At 39.2% G+C, this 27,785-nt stretch overlaps 2 protein-coding genes across 2 annotated transcripts; both read left to right on the top strand.

Annotated features, from left to right (window-relative positions):
- The first annotated feature begins 167 nt into the window (after nucleotides 1-167).
- Nucleotides 168-6,657, top strand: slc35f2 (solute carrier family 35 member F2). Its single transcript, XM_006785105.3, has 9 exons — nucleotides 168-296; nucleotides 760-859; nucleotides 1,254-1,426; nucleotides 1,857-1,984; nucleotides 2,248-2,407; nucleotides 2,682-2,838; nucleotides 4,024-4,076; nucleotides 4,196-4,350; nucleotides 5,344-6,657. The coding sequence occupies exons 2-9, from the start codon at nucleotides 771-773 to the stop codon at nucleotides 5,548-5,550; spliced, it is 1,122 nt and encodes a 373-aa protein (XP_006785168.1). The 5' UTR covers nucleotides 168-296; nucleotides 760-770; the 3' UTR covers nucleotides 5,551-6,657.
- A 4,281-nt stretch (nucleotides 6,658-10,938) lies between these two features.
- Nucleotides 10,939-26,871, top strand: elmod1 (ELMO/CED-12 domain containing 1). Its single transcript, XM_087847477.1, has 11 exons — nucleotides 10,939-11,059; nucleotides 11,490-11,555; nucleotides 15,669-15,814; nucleotides 16,864-16,892; nucleotides 17,046-17,143; nucleotides 17,305-17,434; nucleotides 17,783-17,916; nucleotides 18,123-18,191; nucleotides 20,130-20,180; nucleotides 20,850-20,983; nucleotides 22,014-26,871. Exons 2-11 carry the CDS (start codon nucleotides 11,539-11,541, stop codon nucleotides 22,187-22,189), a joined length of 984 nt encoding a protein of 327 aa, XP_087703603.1. The 5' UTR covers nucleotides 10,939-11,059; nucleotides 11,490-11,538; the 3' UTR covers nucleotides 22,190-26,871.
- The last annotated feature ends 914 nt before the right edge of the window (nucleotides 26,872-27,785 follow it).

The raw sequence follows: 27,785 nt of genomic DNA, 5'->3' as shown, positions 1-27,785 counted from the left end.
AATAACAACAATTCATCCCTAATAAAATACGTTTTGTCTTATTTTTTTCTTAAATGACTAAACTAACTGTAATTATCCTCTTTATCAGCTTCATAAGTTTGACTGCACTGTGCACACGTCACCTAGAATTCGTTGCAACCAATCAGAGCGTAAGGGGCGGTCCTACGCGAGCACGAGGTTAGTCCTGTTCATCCTGGTTGAGAGGTGTCTCGGCGTGGACGAAGATTTTTTTCTTCCTGAATAAACATGAAATCATCACAGCTGGAGGATGTCACCACATAATTGAACGTCAAAATGTATGTTTTATTTATATTCATTTACATTCATTGATTAATTCGCTGTTTTGTTTGCTGTTTAGCTAATGGAGTGTAATAAATGACGCAAGGTTCACCAAACTCCATTTGAAAAGTTGAAGTTTATTATTTCTGTACTTGCTACTAATTATTTATACCTGCTTTAACGTAACTAAGTACGTATTACGAATCATTACGAGCTACACTACAATTCGGGATATTTATTTTCTAACTAAAGCATGTAATAGTAAACCTATCGGCGTCGACGCCTCCAGTGTACACAAAGCTCGTAACGAAATATATATAACCAGTTTTAATCACTTCATTCAATGTGTTTGTACATTAACCTCAGTGCTTGGGCAGTCTGATGAAGATACTGAAAGCCAAAGACACTAATTCCCAATTATTTTTCTTCCAGCTTTTAATCTTGCTCGGTGTCCATGTCGTTATGTCTTTATGTGTTTAGCTCTTAGAGAGATGGAGGGGCCCGTGGAGGAGAGATTGTGTGGGAAAATGAAGATTGGCTGTGGTTTGCACAGATACAACCTGAGAGATGTTTTCACGTGGTGAGCACAAATCTAGATGTGTAAATCTCGTTTTTAGCTACTGTAATGTATGTTGTATCAGTGAATGTAACAGACGTGGAATCACCAGGGTTGTAAAAGAACTAGAGAACTTACATCCACATTTTTTCAAGAGTTGAATGAGTTGAATGGTTGTACAGCATACATATTTAATAACTGTAAAAAACAAAAAATCAGGTGCACAAGTGTTTATTAATTTGGGATTTTCTCTAAACCACACAGTGTCAAGAGTGCACATACAGCTGAATATACAAATATATGCATCCACCCCATATTCGGTTAGATATCCCTAAGCAAATTGCAAGTTGGAATATCATCATGACATTCACGACAGTGTTTTTCTTTTGATGCATGATTTGTGTTCTTCACTTACCAGGAGTCTGCTGAAGACTATACTCATGGGTCAGGTCCTCTCACTGCTGATATGTGGGACAGCAGTCAGCTGTGAGTACCTGACTCATGCCAAAGTGGAGACACCCATGCTGCAGAGCTTCCTCAACTACGCCCTCCTGCTGTTCACCTACACAACATACCTCAGCACCCGCAAAGGTCAGACTGTCTGCATATTAGCGGACAGAAACAAATATTAGTACTAGAGCTCTTATTCTGAAAATCCACCTTTTATCGTAAACATAAACTGTTTACATATACACATTAATTAATTACAAATGGATACAAAATATTTAGCAATGGAGCAGAATCACGTTGACGTCATAATTGTATCACGTAACCACTATTTGAATGCAAATAAATGAACACAACACAGCATCAACTCCTCTAAAGGGAAGCTTAATTTAATTCCCTTTGTTTATAATATCCTTTGAACAGTGAGTAAAATAAGATCAAAGGAGCAGAAAATAGCACAAAGGAGTTAATGATTCACAGTTTGTTCAGATCACCAAATGTATGTGTAAAGCAGTGTTTAGATGTTTAAAGGGTCTTATGGACCATTTGAATTCAGTCTGATGTGTTTCTTCAGGTGACAGGAACATCCTACAGATTTTAAAAACCAACTGGTGGAAGTATTTGGGGATGGCTATAGCAGACGTTGAGGCGAACTACGCAGTAGTGAAGGCGTACCAGTTTACCACGCTGACAAGTATACAGGTAACAAAAGAGTGTTGTCAGTAAAGACTCTTCTCCTGACTTTGCTTTGAACACATGTATAGTTTGGTTAACCAAAAGACTTCACTGGGCAGCAGGGGGCGAGCCTGATGCTGCATTCCTGATGAGCTTATTGTCTTAGCTGGTTTACATGGTAGGAGGTTATACTAAAGAGGTCTGTTTGTGAGGAACAAGCTGGCTTGCATGAAGTGCAACATGTCTTTTGCCCTCATGTTAACGCCTGTTTGTCACTGTGTGTGTTTCAGCTGCTGGACTGCTTTGTGATCCCGGTTCTGATGTTACTTTCTTGGTTTTTTCTGAAGACTCGATATCGGGTGATCCACTTTGTAGCTGTAGCAGTGTGTTTGTTGGGGGTGGGGGCCATGGTAGGAGCTGACATTCTGGCTGGAAGAGACCAGGGATCCAGTAAGCACATTTTCCTCAGTCAAAGTTGTCAGACTTTTTTGTTTATCCTCTTGATGCATGAAGGCATTCAGACAGCCAGTATCCTCATCTGACTAAAAACAAACAAACAGGCAAAAATACATTTATCACTGTAAAAGATTTGTAACGCAGTCAGTGTAGGTTCATATTAAATAATTCCTCAGTGTCTGAGAGGCAGATGTTGGTATGAATTGAACTGAGTTAAATTGGAATTGTGCCTGTGTCTTATACTAACTGCCGCTTTCTCTCTGTGCAGCCAGTGATGTACTGTTGGGTGATGGGTTGGTCCTGCTCAGCGCCGTCCTCTACGCCATATCCAACATGTGCCAAGAGCACACAGTGAAGAACTTGAGCAGAGTTGAATTCCTGGGCATGATGGGCCTGTTTGGGACTCTCATCAGCGGTGTACAACTGTAAGATATTGTGTTTTTCTGCACCACTGACACAGCAGGTAGTTTTGTTCTGTACTGTTGTTACAGAGTAATGACTACTAATGTGCTAATACCATTAATATAATGTGAATAATGTCACTTTTTTGCCGTCAGATAATATACATCACAGCTTTCTGCCAGCCCACATTGTTTAATAGATGAACCAGATGTGTCTTAAACCTGAATTCCTTTTAACAGCCAGCAGGGGGCGATAGCTGTGGTTTCAAAATCCTTTGGGTCTTTCCTCAGATCTTAGACAAGCAAAGGACCTGACCTTCACAAACACTTTGATTATTTTTCTATTTGGACTGGGTCGCTCATTTAAAACATTAAATCCATTTTATGAATTTAAGTCATTCCATAAGTCAGAAATGAAAATTACCCACAGTTTGCTTATTTGCTAGCAACTTGTGTTTTAAAAGTTTCATCTGGTTTCAGAACAATAAGAAGGCGAGAGCAAAAACACATAGATGAGACCATGATAGACACTAAAGAAGATGTTAACAAGAATAGTTGGAAAATGGAAAATTTTGAGATTATGATTGTGATTTTAGTATCCTCTTTTCTTATACTTTCTATGAATTTCAGCGATATCTGTGTGAGAAGACCTTGCTTGTTGAGCTTTATTTAAATTTAGGTTGTGGGTATATGTATGAATATGGAGGATTTGAGGATGACCAAGGCTAGCACCAGTGTTAATGTGAATAAAACAAATTAATAAAACAAACAAAGAAACAGGAAAAATGTGGGTTTTTGGTGGTTTTAGTCTGTCGATAGGTGGTTGCTAGGTAACACAATGATGTCACAATACACTACACATACTGAAGATTTTGTGGATATATATTAAGTGTTTTGAAAGTTAAACAGAAATTAAAATCATCCTCTTCTTAATACACGAAGCTACAAACAGGTCATTAAAGCCTTTCATTCATTCATTTTAGGCCGCTGGTAAGTGGTTGCTAGGCAACATGATGATATGATATCGTATATATAAGGACCTTCAGGAGCCAGTTTTGGTTGCTCAACCTTTACTCATGTGTAATGAGTTCACATGCAAACAAAGATTTTTTTAATGATGTAATACCTAATAGTACCTAATTGTGATGTAATACCCTTTATTAATGATGCTCCCTCATCATTTTAACTTGTTGTTGCTTATTGTTGCAGTGTTGTGCTGGAAACACGCGCAGTAGGAGAAATCAAGTGGGATGTTCACATCTGTGAGTTCACTTTCTGAACTGTCATATTAAACTGCAACATAATCACATTTATAGAAGCGTCTCTGATTTTAATATCACTCCACTGCCTCTCACTCAAATCTGTTCATTGTGTTCTGCAGCCATGCTGTTTGTAGTCTACACCTTGTGCATGTACGCTTTATACAGCTTCATGCCTGTAGTGGTGAAGATGACGAGCGCCACAGCAGTGAACCTCTCTCTGCTCACCGCTGACCTCTTCAGCCTCTTCTGTGGCCTCTTTCTCTTCATGTACAAGGTGAGTTTGTGATGTCTGTATGTATGCATGTCAGTCCTTAATGAGAGAAATGAGCGATAGCTCTGCCTCGTCTCGCAGCAGCAGGAAATGCAAATGATTTAATTGGTTAGTTAAAAGATTTATTTTGTGTTGAACCAGTTGGTTTCTACTAGAGCATGAAAAACAAGATGACAGGCACATGACCAGTGAGAAAATTTGTCCTTTTGAGAAATATTTAGAAAATCAAATAGGTATATTGTTCAGTAAAATAAATGCTAGGAGTGCATTTAAATAAGGGGGTAATAATTTCCTGTATCTGACCTTGTGGCAGTAAATCTAAGGCTGACGTTAGAGAAAATGTTCAAGCAGCATGCCCAGTAAATGATGCAGAGGATGGTCAAGATCCCTGTATCATCCATTTTGCATCAGCAAACCCTGTCATCCCCATAGCTCCTTAAGGATTCGATATGTTACACAGGGTAGTAGAAGCATGATCAGCTGATGAAGATTTTCTGTAAGATTTATTCTAAAGTTGACTTGACAAGACTTGCAAAAAAGAAGGCATTTCAACTTGCATAAAAATACAATAAACAGCAAAAATTGACTTTATCACATGACAATAGGCTGCCAGTCAACCTGGGGAGGGTTAATGGATATGTGAAGGTTAGCTAGGATTTGACAGAAGAAGAATTTTGTGTTCTTGTTACTGTTGCTTGGTTTTTAAATGGTTTTTTTTCTTTTGGAAATTTTTGACCTCCTAGAACTGTTGTTAGTTCAGAACAATGCAGAAACGGTCTGAAAAAGAAGTCAAAACCCAACCACAAAGTACACAAGGTAGATCATAGTTGTTTAACTGTAGCAGGTGGATTACAACAGGAGAGGATGTACACCTGAAATACTACACTGCCCACAACAACTCCATTAGATTAATGACAGTGGAGGTATAAGTAAAAAAGGCCTCACACATGAACAAAATCCTCTAGCGTTAATCTGTGTCCCTGTTGTGTGTCTCAGTTTTCAGCCCTGTACATCGTCTCATTTGTTGTCATCACCGTGGGTTTTATCATGTTCAACGCTGTCCCAACATACTCAGTTTTACCCGAAGAGCCTGCTGAAGCTTCTGATGACCCCGAGGCTCAAAGCTCCTCAGACCAGCTGCTGCTGTCTGCAGACAATGACACTCAGAGAACCGAGACACTCACAGCCAACGATACACCATGACTGAAGAATGACATCTTTTGTTTCCTACTGTAGGTCAGTGGATAAAGGCCAGTTTTACTCTTTTTACTTCAATATTGTTACAGAAGTTGAGCTTTTATGCACTAAGCCAGAGACTACCTGTGTGTGCTCAGTTCAAAATAGATGAAGAGAGACTGAGAGGTCAAAAAACCGTGTGGCTCCACTCTCTTCTTGCCAAACTTCCTGTCTGCACCAGACTATCAGAATAAAAGTATACATTTTAAGCACAAGAAATCAGACTGCATCTAGGGTCCTACAGTTGTATTGCCACATTTTCATTAATGCTGTAGCATTTTTATAGAATATTGCCTGTTGCTTCCCTTGAAGTTGTCAGAGTTTTATTGTGTCTATTTTCAGTTCCATGTTTTTATTCTTTAGCTTGGTGTGATCCACAGTTCAGAATCATCCTTTTTTTTTTAAATCTTATTGTGGGCGTTAGCACAATGCTGTATAAATGAAATCGGATTGAACTGAATAGCACAGCCCTTCACTCCATCCACTGTCTAAAACAGTGTTTAGGCTCCTCCCCATTTAAGCCAATTTTCTTCTGATTGGCTGCCCCTCAGATACAAAGTGCTAACAACTGGTAGGCGGAGCTTCTGTATTCAGAGTCTGTGTAGTGTACCTGGGATGACCATGTTAGGAGTACCTCCTCTGATAAACAGAGCCTTAATTTAGACTTTAGTTATTTTTAATTTGAGCATATTTACAGAATATCATCACAGACAAAAGGAAAAGCATAATAGGTCCCCTGTAAGATTTATTTTTGCGGTTTTCTCCTTTATTTAATAAACAGAGAAAAGGGGTTAAAGAGGGTGGGTCAGTTGACGTCAACTTTCACTCCCGCTGCTTATTGTTTGATTATTGATTTTTGTTTGTTTTCTTTTTTGTTTAATAAAATGTCGCCATATTTCATGTTTTGTTTTTGTTGTTTCTTCACCTCTACAGTCCACAGTTTTACAGTCCTCTGAGTTACATGGTTGCATGCAGACAAATGACTGAGCTCATTTAGTTGTCTCCTCTGATGCTGTTACAGTTTTTATACTCATGTCATTTGGCAATCTACAAACTGCATCATGGCTCTCTTGCACCCAGAGTTTTACTTTTTTACTATTAAAATATTTTTTGAAATTTTCTTTGTTCTTGTCTTTTCTCAGTTACTTTACTTTAAAATGCTGATTTTACAGAAATGAAAACATGTAAATCTATCTCAGTCCTGCATTAGACAAATGATGTGTGGATATTCTATCTCTTAATTATGCACTCACTGCCCTCTTGTTTAGGTCTATTTGTTCCCATCTGCAGAAGTATCCAATCAGCCAAGCACATGACAGCAACTCAACCCATTTAGGGATGTAGACATGGTCAAGACAACCAAGTTCAAACCCAGCATCAGAGTAGGGAAGAAGGGTGATTTAAGGGACGTTAAACACCACATGATTGCTGGTCTCTCATAGGCTGATCTGAGTATTTCAGGAAATGCTGATCTCCTGAGATTTGTTTTCCACACAACCAGAAAAAGGTTTACAGAGTCCAAAAAACAAATATTCAGTGAGTGGAACCTCAGTGGGAGAAAATGCCCCACTGATATCAGATATCAGATGCTAGACTGCTTCCAGATGATAAGAACAGTAACTCAAATAACCTCTTGTTACAACCAAGGTATACAGAAGAGCAAAGCACATCAGACCTTGAAGCAGATGGGGTACAGCAGTAGAAGACAGCACTGTGCCACTGGAGGCTGGAGTTCATATAGGCTCACAAAAATGGGAGAGTAGAAGACTGGTAGGGTCAGAATTCAGTCATCAAATCTCAACTGATAAAGTACCTTTGGGATGTGGTGGAGATTTGCATCAGGGATGTGCAGCCAAAACATTTGCAGCAATTCTGTGATGCTAATCATGTCAATATGACCCAAAGTCTTTAAGGAATGTTTCTACTTTGAATTCTGAAAGCAAAGGGGAGTTCAGTTGGGTTCTAGCAAAGTGCACCTAATAAAGTGGCTGGTGAATGTAATTTAACAAGAATGTGTGTGTGTGAAATAGAGATGGACCGATCCGATATTACGTATCGGAATCGGTCCGATACTGACCCAAATTACTGGATCGGATATCGGTGAGAAATAAAAAATGTAATCCGATCCATTAAATATCAAAAAAGCACCTCACAAAACTTGCTACACGGCTTAACTCGGCTCATAACCGTAGCACGTCGCAGCAGTATGCATCAGGTGATAGAAAGGCTGTGTGTATTTGTAGCCTCGCTAGCAAACCAGCATTTCATCTCCGAGGAAGTTTTCCCAGAGAGAAGTAAAGCAAGTGTGTAAGTTCATCTCTGAATGTCTGTAAAGCATTCCCACGTTAAGCTTAACAACCGATATATGGAGCGACTGCCTCTCTCTCTCTCTCTCTCCTGCTGCTACTTCAATCTTGAAACTGATCAATGATCAGCTGATCGGCTTTTCTGTCGCGAGTCCGTCTCTCTTCTTAGTTTTTGGCCCACTTCTCACCAGAAAGAGGAAACCAGCGGCTGAACAACAGCAGCACTATTAAGCTTGATAAGCTGTTGTTAGAATTTATTTAATATTACTTTCTACACCAGGATCATTTTCTATGTAGCTGACAGCTGGTAACTGTGCAGGGGCGGATCTAGCAAAGTTTAGCCAGGGGGGCCAATAGGGCATGAACAGAGAAAAGGGGGCACAAAGACATACTTTTCTTTCTTATTCTCATTTAAAATGTCTAGCTTTTAATAAATAATTATCTGACTCTTACACCCAAAGTTTTAATCTGAAGTAAAATATATAGAAGTCCATTACTGTATATAGTAACTGTTAAGTCTAATATACCCTAGTAAGCTATAGTACTTTTTCCTTTGGGAAAGTACCATCTGTGCAGTCTGCAATTCTGTTGAAGAAAGATGTTGAATCTATTTAATTATTCTTGAAAAATAATTTATTTTTGTGCATTTTCCCCCTGCATCAAATTAAATTTGATTACATCGATTAAGCATCATGAGGTGGAGGGTGGTTCCCTATTTTTTTTTTTTGCTGGGAGTTTGCAACCCTATTAGTTAGGTTGCTTAATATTTCTGCTAAGTACTCTTTAAAATACCAGAATAGGGAGGATGGAGCAGGTTTAAGTTTATTAGATTGATCAGTTTTGCTGAACTATGAAATATTTTGGGCGCAGTGTATTTTTTACATACAGGTATAACAGAATAGCTTTAGTGTTGTTATTTATTTAAACTTGAGTATAAACTTATACAACATGCAGAAAGATATTAAAAAAACGTTTTATTGATTAAAAAACACACTATATCGGATTCATATTGGTATCGGCAGATATCCAAATTTATGATATCGGTATTGGTATCGGACATAAAAAAGTGGTATCGTGCCATCTCTAGTGTGAAATATGATGATGCGGAAATATGACACATGCTATAATTCTGCACATGATATAGGAAAGTTGATCTGGTTATGTATTCAGTTTAACCAGAACAAGAGTCCTTAACTATGTCATGACCTTAATTAGTAAACAGTAACATGGAAGCATACTGATCAGGCATAACATTATGATCACTGAAAGGTGACGTGAACAGCACTGATTATCTCGTCACCATTGCACCTATATGTGGATGTTACTTTGACATGTACCTCCTACCTAAGCATTGTTCCAGACCACGTACACCTCTTCGTGGAACCTGCACTCCCTGATGGCTGTGGCCTCTTTCAGGAGGATAATGCACCCTGCCACAAAGTGAAATGGTTCAGGAATAGTTTGAAGGCAACAGCAGTATCCAGTTTGAGGTGTTGACTTGGCCTCCAAATTCTCCAGATCAAAATCCAATAAGGGATAGAAGTCCAACCCATGGAAGCCCCACCTCACAACTTACAGGATGTAAAGAAGACTTAGCAATACGAAACCCAAATGTGGTGGTGGTTCTCAGTCCAAGACAAATACAGATGTAAAGATACAGAGCACAGCAAACAATCAAAAATATTTTGGTCTATTATGTATTCTATTTGAATAAAAACAGCAAATGTACTGAGATGTTATTGTTAATTAATTTATTAGAAAAAAGTACATAATTAAAAAACTTGTTTATCTATAATTTAGCTTTTTCCTGTTTTGCTCATCACTGGTTATAGCATGAGATGGTACCTGCAGCAGGAGATAGGCTGTCACACAAGGAGACAAAAGGACTGCAGAAGGACATCAACTATCAATCAATCTGCTGCTTTGTGCAAAGAGGGGTAGCACTGCTGGAGCCCTACAAAATGACTTCCAGTGATATGCTCATGTGTATGTATCTGATCAGATTGTCACTCTATTAGGGTGAAATGATGGCCTGACATCATTAGTTGGACTTAGTGTTCATAGCCCACCACTGAAGAGCTTGACTGGCATTATCCAGAGAGCACCAGAACCTTCAGGTCCACCACCGATGTCCCATTCCCTTCACCGATGAGAGCAAGTTCACACTGAGCACATGTGGCAGACAGAAGAGTCTGGAAACACCGTGGTGAGCATCATGCTGCATGCAGTTTCATCCAGTGTGATTGGTCTGGCAGTGGATCAGTGGGAAAGGCAAACTCATGGCAAATGCCAAGCTGAATCATCACAGGATCGTGCAGCTTAGAGATGAAATGAATCCTGTGAAGCCACCATTGGAAATAACCCTAACTGTTATCCTAATATGTATTTTTTTTATTGTTCATACAAGTCTTTAAAAAAAGCCTTTTTTGCTTTTATCCAAAACATAGGATAATGACCAATGATGACTCAGACCACAGAAGGTTAATGAATCTCTACACTACAAGATATTGAAGTGGCCCTTTTACACGTTCCCTTTAATATCTATACTAGAACATTTATTGGTGTTCATAGTGATATGTTTCAAATAATGAAGAACCAAAATTCTGTGAACCAAAACAGAAGGCTTCAGTTTATTCTTTGTCTACTTTTGGATCTATATGGCATTAGGGAGCTATTTCTAATACGGCTATCTCAGGTCCAGAAGCCCCACCCAGCTGCTATTCAAACCGTCTGTTTTTGAGGGGCAGCCAATCAGAAGAAAGCTTATTAAAGAAAGGAAATGAGCTAAACTGGTTTGTTCTAAGGGACAAACTGAGGCCCTAAGGACAAGTATAAACCAAATAAGGATGATTTTAAACTATAAATCATGCAAAGCTGTTTTGGTTGAGAGTTGAACAATGAAAACAAGGAGATGGAAACGTGCAACTACACTTTTTAAGGTACAAAAACAAGAACATATCCAGTTTTATCAATACATGATACTGATAGAAAATGTTCCTGGGACTTTATGAGTGCTGTTATTCTGCACTGCGTTGCTGTTGCTGTAGCTTTTAGACTGAGTGTCAGTCATCATGGAGGAAAGCAGGCGACTGTAGCCCAGAGAAGAGGACAAAAACGCTGCACCCTGCCGCCTCCCGCCTTCCGTTTCGCCTCCTTATTATCCCAAATCGGTAAGAAAAGGGTCTTTTTCTTTTGGTTTTACCGATTATATTACAGGTAAACCTTTTACAGCCGCTGTTTGATTTCCTGTAGCGTCTTCAGCTACAGATTACTCAGTGTTTGCGCCTTGGTTGCTAATCACACCGGAGACGAACGAAGAATAAAAATTGAATTTATCTGCCTTTTTCTGCTCTGAAAACATTAAATAACCACCCTCAATCCTCCACAAACGCTTCTGTGGCTGGTTGTGGTTTTTACAGCGCCAAATTTAACCCAAACAGAAGCTCTGCGGCTCGCAGGAATCAAGCGCTGTTGCGGCGGAGAGCCGCAGATTTGCATGCGCGTTAATTCCTCAGCACCGCGGACAGCTCCGGAGCTCGGGCCTGTCTGACGGCTCCGTGTCCGCAAGCCTCAAACACTCATCGTCTCCTCCGTTTCCAGGTGATCACTCAACTGCACCAGCGACACCTGAGGGGTAACAGCGGCCGAGATGAAGCATTTCCTGAGGTAAGGCGAGTCTCCGTGATTAAGATGGAAGCTGTGCTGTGGATTTGCATTTTGCATGGAAACGTGAAGGAATTCATCGTCGCTCTCCTCCTTCTCCTCTCAGCTTGTTTATCCATGTTTGCCTTCTACCTGCTATAATTAATTATTAATAACAAGCACCGCGGTCCCTTTATTCCCAGTCCTCCCCTTTAAGCTCTTTCCAGTCCATTATGGCATTGTGTAGCAGTAAGTGGCTGTTATGGTGTGAATGGCTTTGAATGAGTCCCTTTGTAAGGAGGCCTCTTAATAATGAGCACTCCAGAGGTGTTTCTATTAACAGTTCTGCTTTCTGCCTTGGCTTTTTAGTGTGTGTGTTTTTTTAAATTATGATGGTTTTTCCCCCTATTTTGGGCTCAATATTGACCAAAATTGGGAGAGTATAATATTAAAAAGCAACAGTTTAATCAATGTGGGTGAAATTAACACCCGAGCCTATAAAGTCTTCAGGAAAGTGTTTACTGAGGTCACTGAGGAAGAGCTTTCTATATATATAGTTTGATGCAGAAGTGGTTAGCACTGTCACTTTGTAGCAAGAGGTTTAAATGGCCTGGTTAGTTTTCTGTGTTAAGTTTGTTGTGTGTTTTGTCCCGATTCTCTGGCTTATTTCCATAGTCCAAAGACTATGTCTACCACTCTAACTGGTGGTTCTAAATTGGTCTAGATGATTGACAGCTTAGCAGCAGATCAGATTTTGTTTGTCTTGAACTGAAGTTCTTAGGCAGACAGACGTGCATGTATCTGTAGCATGTTTTCTGCTGCAGGCAGTAGAACATTTTGCTCCATCACCAACTTCCAAATATGGTCTTTTTTGTCCTTTAAAAGGCTAAAATATTACATTTCTGTACATTCACAGAAATCCATGGAAGCGCGTTACTGCCAATGAAATAAATAAATAAAATTCCCATGCAGGGCTAAATTGAGACTGATAAAATGATGACTAAGTATGCTCATGTAAGGCAAAATTTCGAGTTGCATAACTCAAACTTTTGACTTAAGGACGGACATTTTGTTCTTTAGTGGAAACAAGCATCCATAGGAATCTGTACATATAAAGCTTGACATGTATAAATGTATTCAGGGACGTGAAATAAGGAGGGGAGGTTAATGTCCATGAATACGATTAGAAGCTGTGAACATTTCACAAGCTGCTGTGAAACTGTCTCGACAAAGAGAAAGACAAAACACGAGGGGAGAACAAAACCCAGGTGAAATAAAACACCTTTAATGCAAAACACCAAATGACGGAGAAAAAAAATAACTTGGCAGTATTTTGGAGCTAGATTCTTAAATGTTTTGCATTTAGCAAAGCCAGCAGTATTCATAACTGTGCTTTTTCCACATCTGTAGTCATCAATCTTTAAATTGGCTTTACCCACCAGTGCTTTCCCCCCCCCTTTGCCCCAGTTCATACCAAATTTCCCATAAATCCCAACTGATTTCCCAAGTGAATGAATAAATTTGTTGGAAAAAATTTTGCTTCATTAACTTTTAATGAACAGTAGAAGCCAGTAGAGGCTGCCAATGTTTTTCACTGATGGCTGTGTTTGCTTACAGTAATTATTCTAATGTGCTACGATGACTCTACCAATAGTTTAGAGGTGGAAATATGATTCATGCTTTTGGCTGATCAGAGTATTTTGAAGGAATTAACGGAAACCCTTTAATCATTTTAGCAGCTGGGGACATCAGTTACGTTTTTTTCTTGTGTGTAATTAAATCAAAGTGAAGTTTAATAAAATGATGGTGGGAGGTTGTCTCCATTGTTTTGACCGTTTTCACAGGATGAGCAGGTCTCGCAATAACCAGCAAACTGACCTTTATGTGTATGACTCAGTGGGGTAACCCTTTAAAATAGATTAGCAATAGACAAGTGTGTTGTTCAAGGACATTTTATTAGACAGTTCTGTGTATTAAGCCTGTAATTGTGGGTTGCTATATAACCTTAAACGCCTCCTTCACGTTCCCTTTGCTCGGTGTTCGCTTCCTTGAAGGTTAAAAAGCTGAATGTCAGTACGAGCTGTTCAACATGCCAGTCTCATCCACAAGCTGAGAACGAGAGATTAATCCCCACAGACCTTTCTTCCCTTCTATTTTTTGTTGTTAATACTGAAGATCATGTCCTACTGTGATCTTTGTGCACAAGCTGTCTGGAAAAATTGTAAATGCTGAACAAAGATAGAGGTTTAGCAGCTGGATAGAAAAGAAAAGTTTTCAAGTGTACTTAAAGTACTGTGAGTCCTCCCAATCGCTACACAAAATCTGCTTTCTTGCTACCATTAGCTTACCTACTAATGCTTCCAATCCATTTATACATCGGAAATTTAAAAAAAAGTAGTAGACTCAAAAATATAACTCTTTGAATTAACATAAAAAATCATGGAAAGAATTTCCACATAAATAAATTGCTTTATTTTAGCATTATGCAATTCTGTTATTCCAACTTAATGTACTTGAGTTAGACTAACGTGATTAATTAATGATGAATCAACTGTTTTACTACAGTTGAGTCCAACTTAATTTAATTGAGTTGATCCAACCCATGCAAATTACATTAGTGCGACTAAATGCTTAATCGTAATAGAAAGCATGATTATTTTAAGTTCATTTAAAGAGTTATTTTTTGGAGTGTTCAACAAAGTCTAGAGTCTGGTTAACATAAAATGTTAATGGATTTATAATAATAACTCCATCCATCCTCTTAACTTTACCAGGGTTGCAGTAGCTGGGGCCTATCCCAGATGTGATAGGGTGAGAGTCAGAGTACTGGACAGGTCACCAGTCTATCACAGAGAGACAGACAACCATTTGCACTCATGTTCACAGATCTTTTAGAAACACCAATTAACCTAACCCTAATTACTGCATGACTTTTAACTGTGGCAGGAAACCAGAGGACCCACAGAGAGAACCCACTGAAAACTTGGCCAGATTGCAGATTTGAACCCAAGACTTTCTTGCTGCGAGGCAACAGTGCTAACCACTGTGCCACCGAGCTGTCAATGTAGACTTCAAAAAAATAGGGAAGCTATGATTACAAGGCTTGATGTAGAATTTTCTGTACATTTTTGTCCTTTACAGGTTAAACCACAATAAATAGCTATGGCATATATGTAGTGTGTGTATGGTTGTCTGTCTCTCCTAACCCCAGTGATTTTCCTGTGGTTTGAACTCTTGTGTGATCTTGAGAATTTTGTGAGTCCAGGCAACTAACCACTGTTACTAGATTGTATCATGTCATCTCAACAAGAATAAATTAAGTTGCCGGATTTCATGCAGATCCTACATGATTTAATTCTGTTCACCACAGAAACATGAAATTATTTTGTTCACATTACAAGTTTGAATTTTGCAAATGTAACAACCACCCAATTTCATTTTTTTTGAGTGTAATAGTGGAAAATACAATTTTCAATCTTTAGCGAGACAACCGATGGGAAAAACATTGAGAAGAAAAAAAGGATTGTGTTCAGGGTGATGTTCAGCATTCTCTGCAGACCGAGGCGGACCAAGGCCGGAAATCATTTATTCTCTTAATGGGTCACTATGCATTTCCCAGGACATTTCCATTTTCATTCTCAGCGTCCCCTGCAAAAATAGCACACTTTGATGTGCTGCAAGTCTCCCCTAGTAGACAAGAAGTGAAGCACACTCTTCTGACACTTTGTGTCTTCCTCTCTGCTTCTGCATTTTCACTTCAGTGTCTTTGTCTCAAACTTAATGTGAAACAAAATTGGTCAAAAATAAATTTATGCAGGCATATTTGTGTAATATGCTGAACTGTAAAAAAGCATACAGGATGAAAAAAAAAATCATACCTACAGTTATTTATTATTTCATTACTCACCTGATGTCGGTAACAACACATCCAATCCACACAGGCAAAGAAATCAAACCACAGATGCCCATAAATTATGTGTAATACTGAGAAATGAAGGTGAGAAGTTCATGGCAATAGCACCTTTAGAAATATATTACCTAGAAAATTGGTTATGTATTCAATACTTATTTTACCCACTGTATATAATATCTGTGTAAATATTTAGGAGTATAATCCCCTTGTTTTCTCCCCTGCAGAGTAGTGACCCAGTTCTTTGTGTTCCTCTACTGCAAGTGTCTTTGGCGAGGCCTAAAGTTTGTTGTCAGGAAGTTTACAGGACGCTGCGAGCTGCAGCGAATCTGCTACAACAACAAACATGGAGCCCGCAGGACCCTCAAGATAGGTATGACTTTCATCTTATTTGTAAAAATGTTTCGCACTCATGCATCAATGTTCATATTTGTATATGATTTGGTCATATTTAGTTGCATTTTGAAATAGACGTAGACTCCAGTTGTGAAGCCAGTGGGGAAATGACTTAAGTCTGCATTTTGTGTAATGGCCAGTGGGGGGCCAATTAGACTTCATGTATAGGAGTCTATCTGAATAATGTTTTTCACTTGATTTATGACCCCAGTAAACACCGTTCTGCCTGTGTTTGTTGTATAAATTTCTAGTTTTGAGTCTTCATTGATACAGGATTGTGTTCATTTTGTAAATTTTGGTCACATTTTGAGCAAAACAGATGATAAATAAGAGTTTTCTTTGGGGCATGGCTACCTTCAATTCAGTTTTATATAGTGTCAAATCAACATGCACTTTATATTGTAAAATAAAGAGCCTAAATTATACCTTGTGGTTGTCAAGTTGCTACAATATGAGGATAGATCTAATTCTGGGTTTTATAGTGATGAGGAGGACTCAGATGCAAGACAGTAGCCAGACAAAGTAATAAGGGTCATGCTGTTAATAGGCTCATGATCAATTAGCAAAGGTGAGTCACAGGATCACAAACGGCGAAGCACAACTAAAGAATTAGGAGGGAAAAACAGAGCCATATAAGCACAGAGTGCCTGTTAGGGGAACAGAACACATGTAGAAACCAAAAGAAAAAAAACGCTTTAAGTAAAACAGGAAATAACCAATACATACATGAATACTAACACCAGGATGTGCAAGAGGAGGAAGCACAAAACATTCAAAGCTTAAACACAGTAATTGAACAGAGCGAGGCACAGACGAGAACACAGAGAAGAATCAGAATGTAATCAAACCAACACAAGAATTCATTCATCCACTTTTCTTCTGCCTCTTACTTATTCAGTATTATGTTAGCTCAGAGATTCATGATTTACAGTCAGTGTACCATATCAGCAGTCTGAGGCATTGGAAAGGGGATTGTTCACTGTTACTGTACACATTTGTCTTACTCTTTGCAACATTTCCTTGCAGAGTCATCTCTGAGGTACTCCAAGAATGAGGTATGGGGCTCTTTCAATCTGTCGTTATGCACGTGCAACATAATCCGGGTTTATTGCTCAGTCTTCTTGCCTCAGTCCTTAACATGTGTTCCCACTCTGTCCTTGCCTCTCTCTTTATATTCCTGCCATCTTCTCTGCTCTTATCCACTCCAGCTGCTGCAGTCTGCCCTCAGCGTCCATCCTGATAAAGTGGAGAAAACCATCGATGACATCATGGCCTTGAAGAAAATTAACCCTGACACCAACCCACAGTGAGACTCTGCGCTGCATATCACATTTCTGTTCTTGTGTTGTGGTTAATTAGAGGTTAACAAAGGAAGCTAATCCCTAGAGTAGCTGTGAAGGACAACGGAGAGTTTATACAATGCACTCCTCAGAGACAAACGGACTACCTGTCCCTTTGTCTCTCCAGGCTCGGCATCTCTCTGCAGGCCAGCCTGCTGCAGATTGTGGGCTACAGGAGCCTGGTGGCAGAGGTGGAGAAGCTACGCAGGGAGCCTTATGACTGCGAAAATCCTGAGCATGAGGAAATGCTGATGAAGGTATGCAGTCTCTCTCTGGTTGGTTAAAGAGAACAAAATATTATCTGTCTTCATGTAGTGTCAGATAAACTTCATGACTGGGGTCACTTATTTGAATCATTACTCTTTACATTTGCTTGAGTTAAATCGGTTATCCCGTAGTTCATTTCATTAAATGGATGTTCTCCCACTACTAAATTAAATACATTTTTTACTATAGAAAAAGTTCCCCCTGTACCACTATGTTACAGTCTCATGTACTTACACTTGTCAGGCATGATATTACACTGTAATGAATACTATGCTTTGTTATAGAATAATAATTGTACTCTACTGAGCTGTGGTTGTGTGCTTGTGTGTGTGTTGTAGCTATGGAAAGAGCTGCGCCCTGACACACCTCTCACGGGTCGCATATCCAAACAGTGGTGTGAGATTGGTTTCCAGGGCAGCGATCCAAAGACTGATTTCAGGGGCATGGGACTGCTGGGCCTGCACAACCTGCTGTAAGCTGTCGGCCTGGAACACAGATTAAAAACCAGCCAAGCAGTGCAACACTTACATATGGAGATATACATGTTCAGCATGTCATTTAAAGACTTTAAATCAAAGCCAAAACTATAAATAAATAATTATAATTCATAGGCTACATATGCATATCCATGAGCGGGAAGTTCAGACATGCCTTTTCCCTTCTGTTGTCTTTCTACAGGTATTTTGCTGAACACGACAAGGCTACCGCCCTGCAGATGCTCCATGATTCCCTCCAACCAAAGCACAAGTATGTTCATTTTGCCTTTCACGGGCATATGAAAGGAATACACCAAGTGGATTGGTAGAACATCTCTGCCAATAATTACAGAAGTAGACTGTATATGAATTTATGGAGTTTATAGTTCATAGAAAAAGAAAAGTACAGAAAAATGTAACCTTGCAATAACAGAGGAAAGTGCACATTGAGCTATAATAGCACAAAGTTCAAGTATTAGTCAATGAAAAGTGTGTAAATTATACAGCAGAATCACAATATAACACATTATATTAGATGTAACCACAGTGCTGGAAATAATATCCTTCAGATTCAAACAAAGCATGGATGTGAGGTTGGTTGTGTATGAAATATAATCAAAAAAATATCACATCTGTTCGCTAAAAGGTCATATGTATGCCAAACATAGTGTATGTGCTCTATTGAAACTAAAAGTGATCAACGGTGGACCTAATGGTAAAACCAGGACAGCTTTCTGTCATTGACTAACAACTTAAGATTGATTTGATTGAACCCTTAGCCAATGTACATAGCTTGGGCAATTGTACTTTCTGTCTGTAATACTGACCACAATTTGAAAAATGAACTTTAAGTTTTACTAAATGTGACGGGACTCTGGCGACTGACTTCATAAAGACACCAGAAAAGTGTTAATTGAGGTCACACAGTTAGGGAACCGAGGAAGTTTTTTTTCCATACGTTTCAGTACAAATGGAAATCTTTTTGCAGCCAGAGGAGTCGCCCCCTGCTGGCCATTCAGAAGAGTGAAGGCAATTCAGAACTGGCTTCATTTTTCAGATCTAGCCACATCTGTTTTTTTATTGCCTATTTGGCTAAATTATTAATTCAGCAGACAGCAATTAGGCCAGTTTTAACCTCCTAAGACCCGAACTCTTTCATGGCATGCATTTTTAATTTTTCTTTGCTATTTGGGTTGATTGGGACCTAAAGAATGTAAAAACAAAGAATTACCAGATTTTTTTTTAACCTAATTTTTGTTTTTGAGAAAAATGAGTTCCACATATGAGGACATTTGTATCAAATTTTGATAGAACAGTGGCAAGTGGATATCAGGCCCTTGTAGAGAAAAAATTAAGTATTTTGGTCTAGACGTCCCAAAATGTGATGTCCACATATGTGGACACCAGGTCCTAGGAGGTTAAACTACTTGTATTACGTAAGTGCCACCAGTGCTGACGTTTATGACCGGTTTACAAATCTTTTTAGCCTCTTTTAGCTCATTGCTTCTCCCTTTTTTGCTTTTAAAGTCAAACGAAGCTCTAATGAAGCTACCAGTCCAGCATAATACCTGATGGTTATGAAGAAAAGCTTAAAAACAGATATAACATAAGAATAAATCAAAGCGTCTACTTACAACTACTTGGTGTATTCCTTCTACATTAATCTGTACTTAATCATGCATAACTCTGCATCCATCATACTCTGCTTGATTATATTCATTTTTACAGCTTGATGCCATTCACTGCCTCATCTTTTATTGACTACTGCTGCTTGTATTGTTTCTCATCGGCATCCCAGTGAGCGGTCTCATTTCCAAAATGAAGATTCTTCTTCTTTTTCTTTTGTTTCTCCTCCACCTCCATTTCTGCCCATACCTCCTTCTCTGTCTGTCTCATGCACTGTAGGAGCACACACAGAAAGCCAAGGTACTCAACTTCACTTTCATTCACTTGCCGTTTGCTGCGTTCATTGCTTACTCATTTAGGTTGATTTTTCATGCACCTAAAGCTGCACTAAGCATGATAATTTATACAAACTGAAGCGTCGTCTTGTCAGCCTAAAGGCAGAAAAAAAGAGAGCCATAAATCAGCATTAACAGACAGTTTCTAAACTGTTCTCAGAAGATTTGGCTTTTATGCGCATTATGGTGCACTGTGGTTGCTGCTTCACATGTAAACCATCCGTGACTCAAGTGTGTGTCCTTCACAGCGAGGTAAACAAGCCTGAATGGGAACAGAAGAACCTTGACAAGGCGATTGGGTAAGTCTCACATGCACATGCAATATATGCAGACATGCACGTGTGTGTGGAGCAGGGAAATCTGGGCTGCTGCTGCTGGAGCTGTGTGAGGTTTGGCCTCAATACAGAGCAGCTTCAGCACGTGACGCTCACAACAAGCCAGCATATGCATGTAAGTGCATTGTAGAAGCAGGAGGGACTGTGTTTATGTGCTAATGGGTAGGAAGTATTTTACTACTGTGTGCCCCGCTGTACTGCTACGCTGGCTTCTGTTGTCAGTCTGCATTAGCGCCGAATAGAGCCGAGGATTGTTGTGAGAAAACAAGTGCGACATCGCAGCAGTGTCTTTAATAAATAGACAGTTTGTGATTTCCACTGAGTGTGGACTTTGTCATGAAGTGAAATGTTAAAGATGTTGAGCACACCATTATGGCCGAGTGATGTTGGGACAGTAATCCTGTTAATCTATATTTTATGCCTTTAGAATTTTAAGTCCTTGTGTTTAATGTCTATGGTAATTTGATTACAGAGGCTCTCTTTCCATCTGTTTGAGTGTAATCTCCGTTCTCTAAAAAACATAAAATCTTTTGTGAAATGGAAAACCTGCTGTCTGCTTCTCCTCTCCTGTCACAGCAGTCTAACAAAAAACAGGGTCCCACCTACTGACTTAGTAAATATTTTGTCCTCCAGGTATTCCTTTGCCATTGTGGGCATCAACATCACAGATCTGGCCTACTCTCTGTTGGTGAGTGGAGCTCTGAAGACCCATCTGTACAATGTGGCTCCAGAGATGCCCAGCCTGCTGCACTTCCAGCAGACCTTCTGTGAGTACATTGGATTGGGATGAACAGTATTTTATCTTTATTTTTCCTGTATATTGATTTATGTATTTTTCATTTTGCTTAGAATTTTGTAAGTTTTTGCATCAGAATTAAAAAAAGTTTTCTTTTAAAGTTTAAGGCTGGGGAGATGTTGGTATACAGAACTTGCATAAAATTGTATTTTAACCAAGTGGCATCTTCCAAAGCAGGTCATTCTCCAAATACCCCGAGCTGAACATATCAGTAATACAAGTTTAAAGCCTGGGACAAAAAACTGTTTTATTCTGTTTGGGTAGTTTCAACCTTTATTCCAACTGTATATCTGGGAACTCTTTTTATAACTAATGTTTCTGCAGATTGTTAAGGCTTATAGTTTGAGACATCAGCTCTTTGACTTAAAACTGTTCAGTAACTGGAATCAACATTTTTGTGTTTTGAAAATAGATGCGAAAGGTGAGAGTTACCGCATGTTCACTGTCTGCAGACCTGTAATTGTTACGTTTTAACCAACGAGCATACCTGGGATAATCCTTCTGAAACTTAAAATATCCAAAATGTACAAAATGTATTTTGGATTACTATTATTTTATTATTATTTGAATTAATCAGTTTGGCCAAAAATGGGTTAATGGACTTCTATAGCAGCAGAAGTCTATGGAGTCCACCACAGGTAGCGCCCCTGGTGGCTATTTCTGCATTGCATCCACTTTTCTGAGCCAGAACTACGTTCATCTTTTAAACTGTGAGAGCCTTATCTGTATACAGTCATAGAAAAAAATCTCTAATGCCCCAAAGTGGCAAAAAATTAAACCACATAGATTGTTAAAAAGATGTCATTAACTTTCAGCTGTTTGTTTAACAGTGTGTGCAGATTTGTAATTGGAAGCTTTTTCTCTTTTCCACCTGCTATGGTAAAAAAAAGAGGTGTTGAACTGTGTGGTGGAAAAATAAGAAAGATGCTAAAATGCAGTACGAGCATAATTACTTGTGGATTAGCTGCACATATGTGTCTATTTACTTTCTTTCTTGGCAGGTTACCTGATGCAGGAGTTCCACCGCTTCTGGATTGAGGAGGATCCCAGCGACATCATGGAGTTCAACCGAGTCCGCTCCAAGTTCCACCGAAGGATCCTGCGACAGCTGAAGAACCCAGACATGGCTCTGTGCCCCCACTTTTCTGCCTCCGATCTCCACCTTGTCAACCTCTAAACACCCCCTTGGTCCCGTGTCTCCCCCACCATCACCCTCACTGAGCCTTTCATACCCCTACAGAGGTCTCCCGTCTTCATAAACCCCCACAGAGGTCTCCCGTCTTCATAAACCCCCACAGAGGTCTCCCGTCTTCATAAACCCCCACAGAGGTCTCCCGTCTTCATAAACCCCCACAGAGGTCTCCCTTCTTCATAAACCCCCACAGAGGTCTCCTGTCTTCATAAACCCCCACAGAGGTCTCCCGTCTTCATAAACCCCCACAGAGGTCTCCCTTCTTCATAAACCCCCACAGAGGTCTCCCTTAGATGTCTGGTAGGCCATCAATAAATCAGAACCAGCCTCACACTCGCAGAGATGGTTCCTCCAACTGCTGGACATATCAGGAAGGCTCTGTTCCATGTCTGCTCAGCCCAACACGTCCCAGCTAACATCATGTCGCATCACTGCCAACAGCTTAACTCAACCACACACACACTCACACACACACAAACAGAATCTAACCTTAGACAGGATCTTAATCATTTAAAATGGGGACTTTTCCCTCAGACTTCCCACACTGTAAACAGATGTTTGACTCCAAAAAAATAAATTAAAAAAAGAAGTGCACACACATACACACTGCCTATCTGCCCTCACTGCAGCGTTAGACCACCAGCATCAGAGATGACCATAGCGATTGTAGCTGTGCATGAGGAGGCTGGCACCACTCCATCACTACACTCATTGTTGTTGCTTTAAGGACTCATAACGATTGTATCACAGCCGTTACACCTCAGTTATGAACCCTTTTTGTTTAATTTAATAACAAACCAAATTTACTTTATCAGCCAAAAACAGCTATTAGATAGATTGTGATGTATTGATCAGCAGTTTGGAATATTTTGACGGTTAGCGCACTGACTATCAGAGACAAAGACGTATAGATATATGAAAAGGTGTGATTTATGGGGCAGGGGGGTGTTTTTGATCCTTTTTGGGAGGGGATGAATTCCAACTAAGTTCAGGAGCTGCTGAATTTCCAGAATAAATCCCTCTGAATCTCTATTTAAATTTCAATTTGCATCTCAGTCTCATGTTTTTGTCTTGTGGACACAGCAGGATGCAATCAAACATAATAGAAAAGTTTATCCCAGTTTTATATGTCATTTGGCCACACTTAAATATTTCATATCCAGTTAAATTGGAGTGGGACTCCCACAAGATCTTCTGTCACAGTGGTGCTGTCTATTTCTGACTGTTTTGAAGTTGCATTCAGAAAATTACCTAGCAGAGTAGATAAATTCTGCCCCAATTGGGACTAAAAATAATTCAGCAGAGATGAGAATATGTAGACCAGAGGAGAAAAATCCCCCTCATCAAATCAAAGTTTGAGAGAACTTTTGCTGGTGCTGTTTCAGTCGAACCATAAAGGGCCACTTCACCTCGAAACACCTGTTTTACAAACTGCCACAGATGGTGTCTAAATGACATCAACACCTAAGATTTCTCCTTGCCAAAATATCGAATGTGGAGCAGCAGCTTTGCTTAAATTTCATTTTTGCAAACTTGCTAAATTATATTTATAAATATTTTATGAACCTTACTCGATGTGTGGCATTTGGCAGCCCTGCTCCCAGCTTGGATAGTAGAAATCTAAATGTGTATGTTGTGAACATTTTCTACAGGTTTGCAAAAGCTTTTTGCCTTTGATTTGACTCCATGCAGAGATTCTGTTATGAATGTTTCTCACATCCACGATTGTTTGATTCTTTTTGTATTCATTGAATGTGACACTGTGTCCACTGTTGTATCAGCCAAAGCAATAATTTACACTCATTTCACTGCACATTTCTTTAAAATGTGTTTATTTGCACCATGCGTGCCTGAGTGTTTTGTTTAACTTTCTGACTCAGAGCTGGAATACTAATCAGTTTACACAAGCCACATACAGAGCTGAATACAGGTGAAATGTCACCACATTAACTTTGAAACATTAGTATAATTACCATAGACAAAGGTTTCCTCGACTGTGGCAGCAATTGCGCTGCGTTTAACAATGCTGGAATTTGGCAAGACATTTAAATGCAGAGTTGCTCCATAGGGAGTTTATTAAGTGACTGCTGCTAAAACAGAGGAGAGCTGACAGTGAAAGTTTAAAATGCAACATGATGGAGGTGTTGACCTGCCAGTCAATACACCGCCTGCAGAGCTCTCACTGTCACACTGACCAAAATGTTTTTCTTTCCTTTGTGCTACCATCAGCAATCTGACTGATGGAGGCATCAGCCTCCTAGTGAGAGCAGTAGGACGCTGATGGTGCAGATTTTTCATATTTTTGTTTAAAGTTAACTCCTATTTTTATTAAAAGAACATGTTTAAGATGTGCAAGAATGACCTGAACAAGAAAACTATTAGAAATACACTCACTGGCTACTTCATTAGAAACACAGTTCAACTCCTTGCTGATGCAAATGTTAAATCAAACACATGGAAGCAGCTCGGTGTAGTTAGGAATATAGACATGGTCAAGATGACCTGCTCGAAATTACTAATTGAATTGGAAAAAGAAGACTGAGAATTATATCTGACGACTGTGAATTTCTGCTGCAACATTCAGATGGTATGGCCAGTTGAGCATTGTTTAGCCACCAAGCAGCCTAGCTGAATATGGTTGATAACTGTGTGCATACTTTTATGATCGTAGTCCACCTATCTTCTAATGGCTGCTTCCATTAGGTTAACGTGTCATGTTGCAAAGCTCAAATCATCTCAAACTGGTTTCTTGAGCACCAAAACGAGTTCACTCTACATAAATGTTGACTCCAGAGTCACCAGAGCTCAATCCAGTAGAGCCCCTTTAGGATGTGGTGGTACTAGCCAGGTGTTAATGGTATGAGGTGGCCAGTGAGTGGATCACAAATTGGCATTCAGGAAAAATGCAGTTAAATATTTGGATTACATTCTCAATGAAAACCCTAATTAACATTTTTAATTGACTGCTATTTTATTACTGATGTGAGAACAGATTGTAACATAACTTAGAAAATGATTCCTGTGTAAAACACTGAATGGTATTTGTCCTTGAAAATCCAAAGCATGACCTTTATGCTAGCTCCAGAGTGCCTTCCCTTACCACCTCTCGTTCACTCCCAAATACAAGAACTAATCAATGCTAACTTAAATAGAGTCCACTAATCCTGTACACCAACAAAGGCTCCAACACACAGTACAAAAATCCAAAACTCATGTGGATTCAGACAGTACTTAGGTACAACTTTAGCGATTAAGCTAATAACGGTTAGCCGGCTAGCAGTTACATTATGTAGCTAGCAGCAATCTAGGGAACCGTGGTTATGCTATTATTTTGAAGGAGTACTTCAATTATCCTAATCTATCCTAATTAATTGTCACTGGGACATAAAAACCTACATGGCTAAAATCACCAGTCAAATCTAAACTAAACCAAAACAAAACAAGGGTTTAAAAGCGGTTCCCCCTGAAAGTTACACTTCTCCATTACTGCTGTTGTAGATTTTTCTGATAGAGTTCAATAAAATGTTCTTTTTTTCTTATAATGTTTCTGGGTTTAGTAGATCAAATAACATAAGCTAAGTGTCGTTCTTCTGGCTAATGTTATGTAACAATGATATTTAGCAGTTACTGGCTTTTTTCTGTTTGATGTTAACATTAAGCCTGAAGACACCCAGGTTAATCTAGTAAAGTCCTCCTAGCCAAAAGAAGACATGGCCGATATTAGGGCAAACCTAGGGTCAGCATCAGCAGGGAATTTCATTGATAGAGGGATCTTTATTTTAAATTTGATGACCCCGAACTCTTGTTCTTCAATTCTTGCTCTGTAATTCTTCATTACGATTTCTTTTTTATTAAACTGTTTTCTAATTCACAAATAGGGAAAAATACACGGTCTAAACAACATGAACAAAACTTTGTACAGGAAATATTTTCCCCTCTTGATATTCAGCACGTGGACCCACTAGGACCACTGCAGCTGTCTTATTTGTCACACAGCTGTTACCTGAGGTCCTTTTGTAGAGACAGACTTGGGTAATATCCAGTTCATTGTCTCTGGAGCAGCATTTTGATTTTTTATCTCAGCTCTGAGCCACACTCACTTTTTCACCAAATGGTTAAAGCCCACGTCTTTTCTTGAACACACAACCACTGTATTTAACATGCTTTGACAAATGTACTCATCACATTACTGAAAGAAATACAACACAAGCATTAATTTTACATCCATGCTTGCACTGTTGATTGTGTTGAACAGTACTGAATACCTTTGTTCCTTTTGAAGTGAATGTCAAAGCTTTTTGTCAGTATTACGCAGCTGATTTATTTAGTGAATGTCAGCGCCGATTTTATCTCCTGCTTGCATTTGCTTTGCTTTACTGTGGTCAGCTTTGCACTACTGTAAAAATATAAATGCAGTTTTCTTTATGTTAATAAATCAGTAATTTGTGGTGTGAGGGCCGACGTGTCCAACGATACTGTAGATGAAGTTAGGTACATGCTGCTGTATATTCTGCTTTGAAACTGCCTAAGAGACCTCGATCTGCATGATACGGTCGCTGCTTCGACATTGTGTATTCCTCAGTAAAGTACTTCTGAATATTGTAGTGTGCTTCATTTGTTTGTGCTGTACTTTTTGAGATCACAATAAAGATCAAAGGAGAGTTAAATGTGTAGTTGACTTTTTTTTTGGTTGGATACAGTAAAAACAAAGAGCTTTTAATAAAGTGGAGAAATGCCACTCTCTATGGACTTACTGTTTCATAGAGAGCACTCACGAGATTAGCCAGAATAAATGCAACCCTGTGGAGCTTTTGTTTTGAAGGTGGTGTAAATAATTATTCTAGCTGTTTAGCTGAATATGGACATGAGGCAGGACAAATAATGGGCATGTAGCCCAGGTCTAACACAAACACCCATATCTGCGGCCAGTGTAGAACGTGAAGATGAATGACCCGCCTGCACATCCACGAGCTCATAACCCGACTTCTGCTTTCTAAGCTGGGAACAAAACATCGCTCCAACTTGGATTCTTTTCTAATGTGCAATGGAGTCAGAATTCTGACAAATATGCTGCTGAATTTCTGCTGCTCATGCATTTAATTTCAATGAACAGCAGAGGGCAGTGAGGCAACATAAGAGAAGGCAGAATGAGCCGCTTTGAAATGAGAACAAGGGGGAAAAAGCAGAAGGTGTAGACTAGAACAGATGATACTGCAGGGTCACTATTTGCACTATTTGCAAAGCATTTGCTAAACAAGATTACCGATGATTGTTTCCCCTAAACACGCTTCTGATTGAAATTAACGACCTGAAAACTAGATCAGAAATACTGTACTAACACAATTGATCTAAAATCAGAGAAAAAACATAAAACCCGAGTAGAAAAAAGTAGAAAAGATTCAATAAACATGTTTATTGAATCATATTTTATAACTTCAAATGCAAATATAAATTGACAATTTTAAAATTAAAGTTTTGCAAACAACAAAGTTACTTGCACCCATTTACCTTTTACCCCCTTTTTAAATAACCATTTCAAACTATTTACATAACAGTCAGGTGTTCTGCATTCAATAAGAAG

This window comes from Neolamprologus brichardi, chromosome 10, assembly GCF_056152115.1.
Source record: "Neolamprologus brichardi isolate AB-2024 chromosome 10, ASM5615211v1, whole genome shotgun sequence".
Classification (NCBI taxonomy): Eukaryota; Metazoa; Chordata; class Actinopteri; order Cichliformes; family Cichlidae; genus Neolamprologus; species Neolamprologus brichardi.
The sequence above is the reverse complement of the archived record's forward strand: the minus strand, read 5'-3'. Positions and strand labels throughout refer to the sequence as shown.

Excerpts from the sequence above, each read along its gene's own strand:
- slc35f2 (XM_006785105.3), top strand. The coding sequence starts at position 771 with ATGGAGGGGCCCGTGGAGGAGAGATTGTGTGGGAAAATGAAGATTGGC. Across the intron at positions 1,427-1,856 it reads ATACCTCAGCACCCGCAAAG|GTGACAGGAACATCCTACAG; the intron begins GTCAGACTGTCT and ends GTGTTTCTTCAG. Across the intron at positions 4,351-5,343 it reads TCTTTCTCTTCATGTACAAG|TTTTCAGCCCTGTACATCGT; the intron begins GTGAGTTTGTGA and ends TGTGTGTCTCAG.
- elmod1 (XM_087847477.1), top strand. Across the intron at positions 15,815-16,863 it reads CCGCAGGACCCTCAAGATAG|AGTCATCTCTGAGGTACTCC; the intron begins GTATGACTTTCA and ends ATTTCCTTGCAG. Across the intron at positions 16,893-17,045 it reads TGAGGTACTCCAAGAATGAG|CTGCTGCAGTCTGCCCTCAG; the intron begins GTATGGGGCTCT and ends TATCCACTCCAG.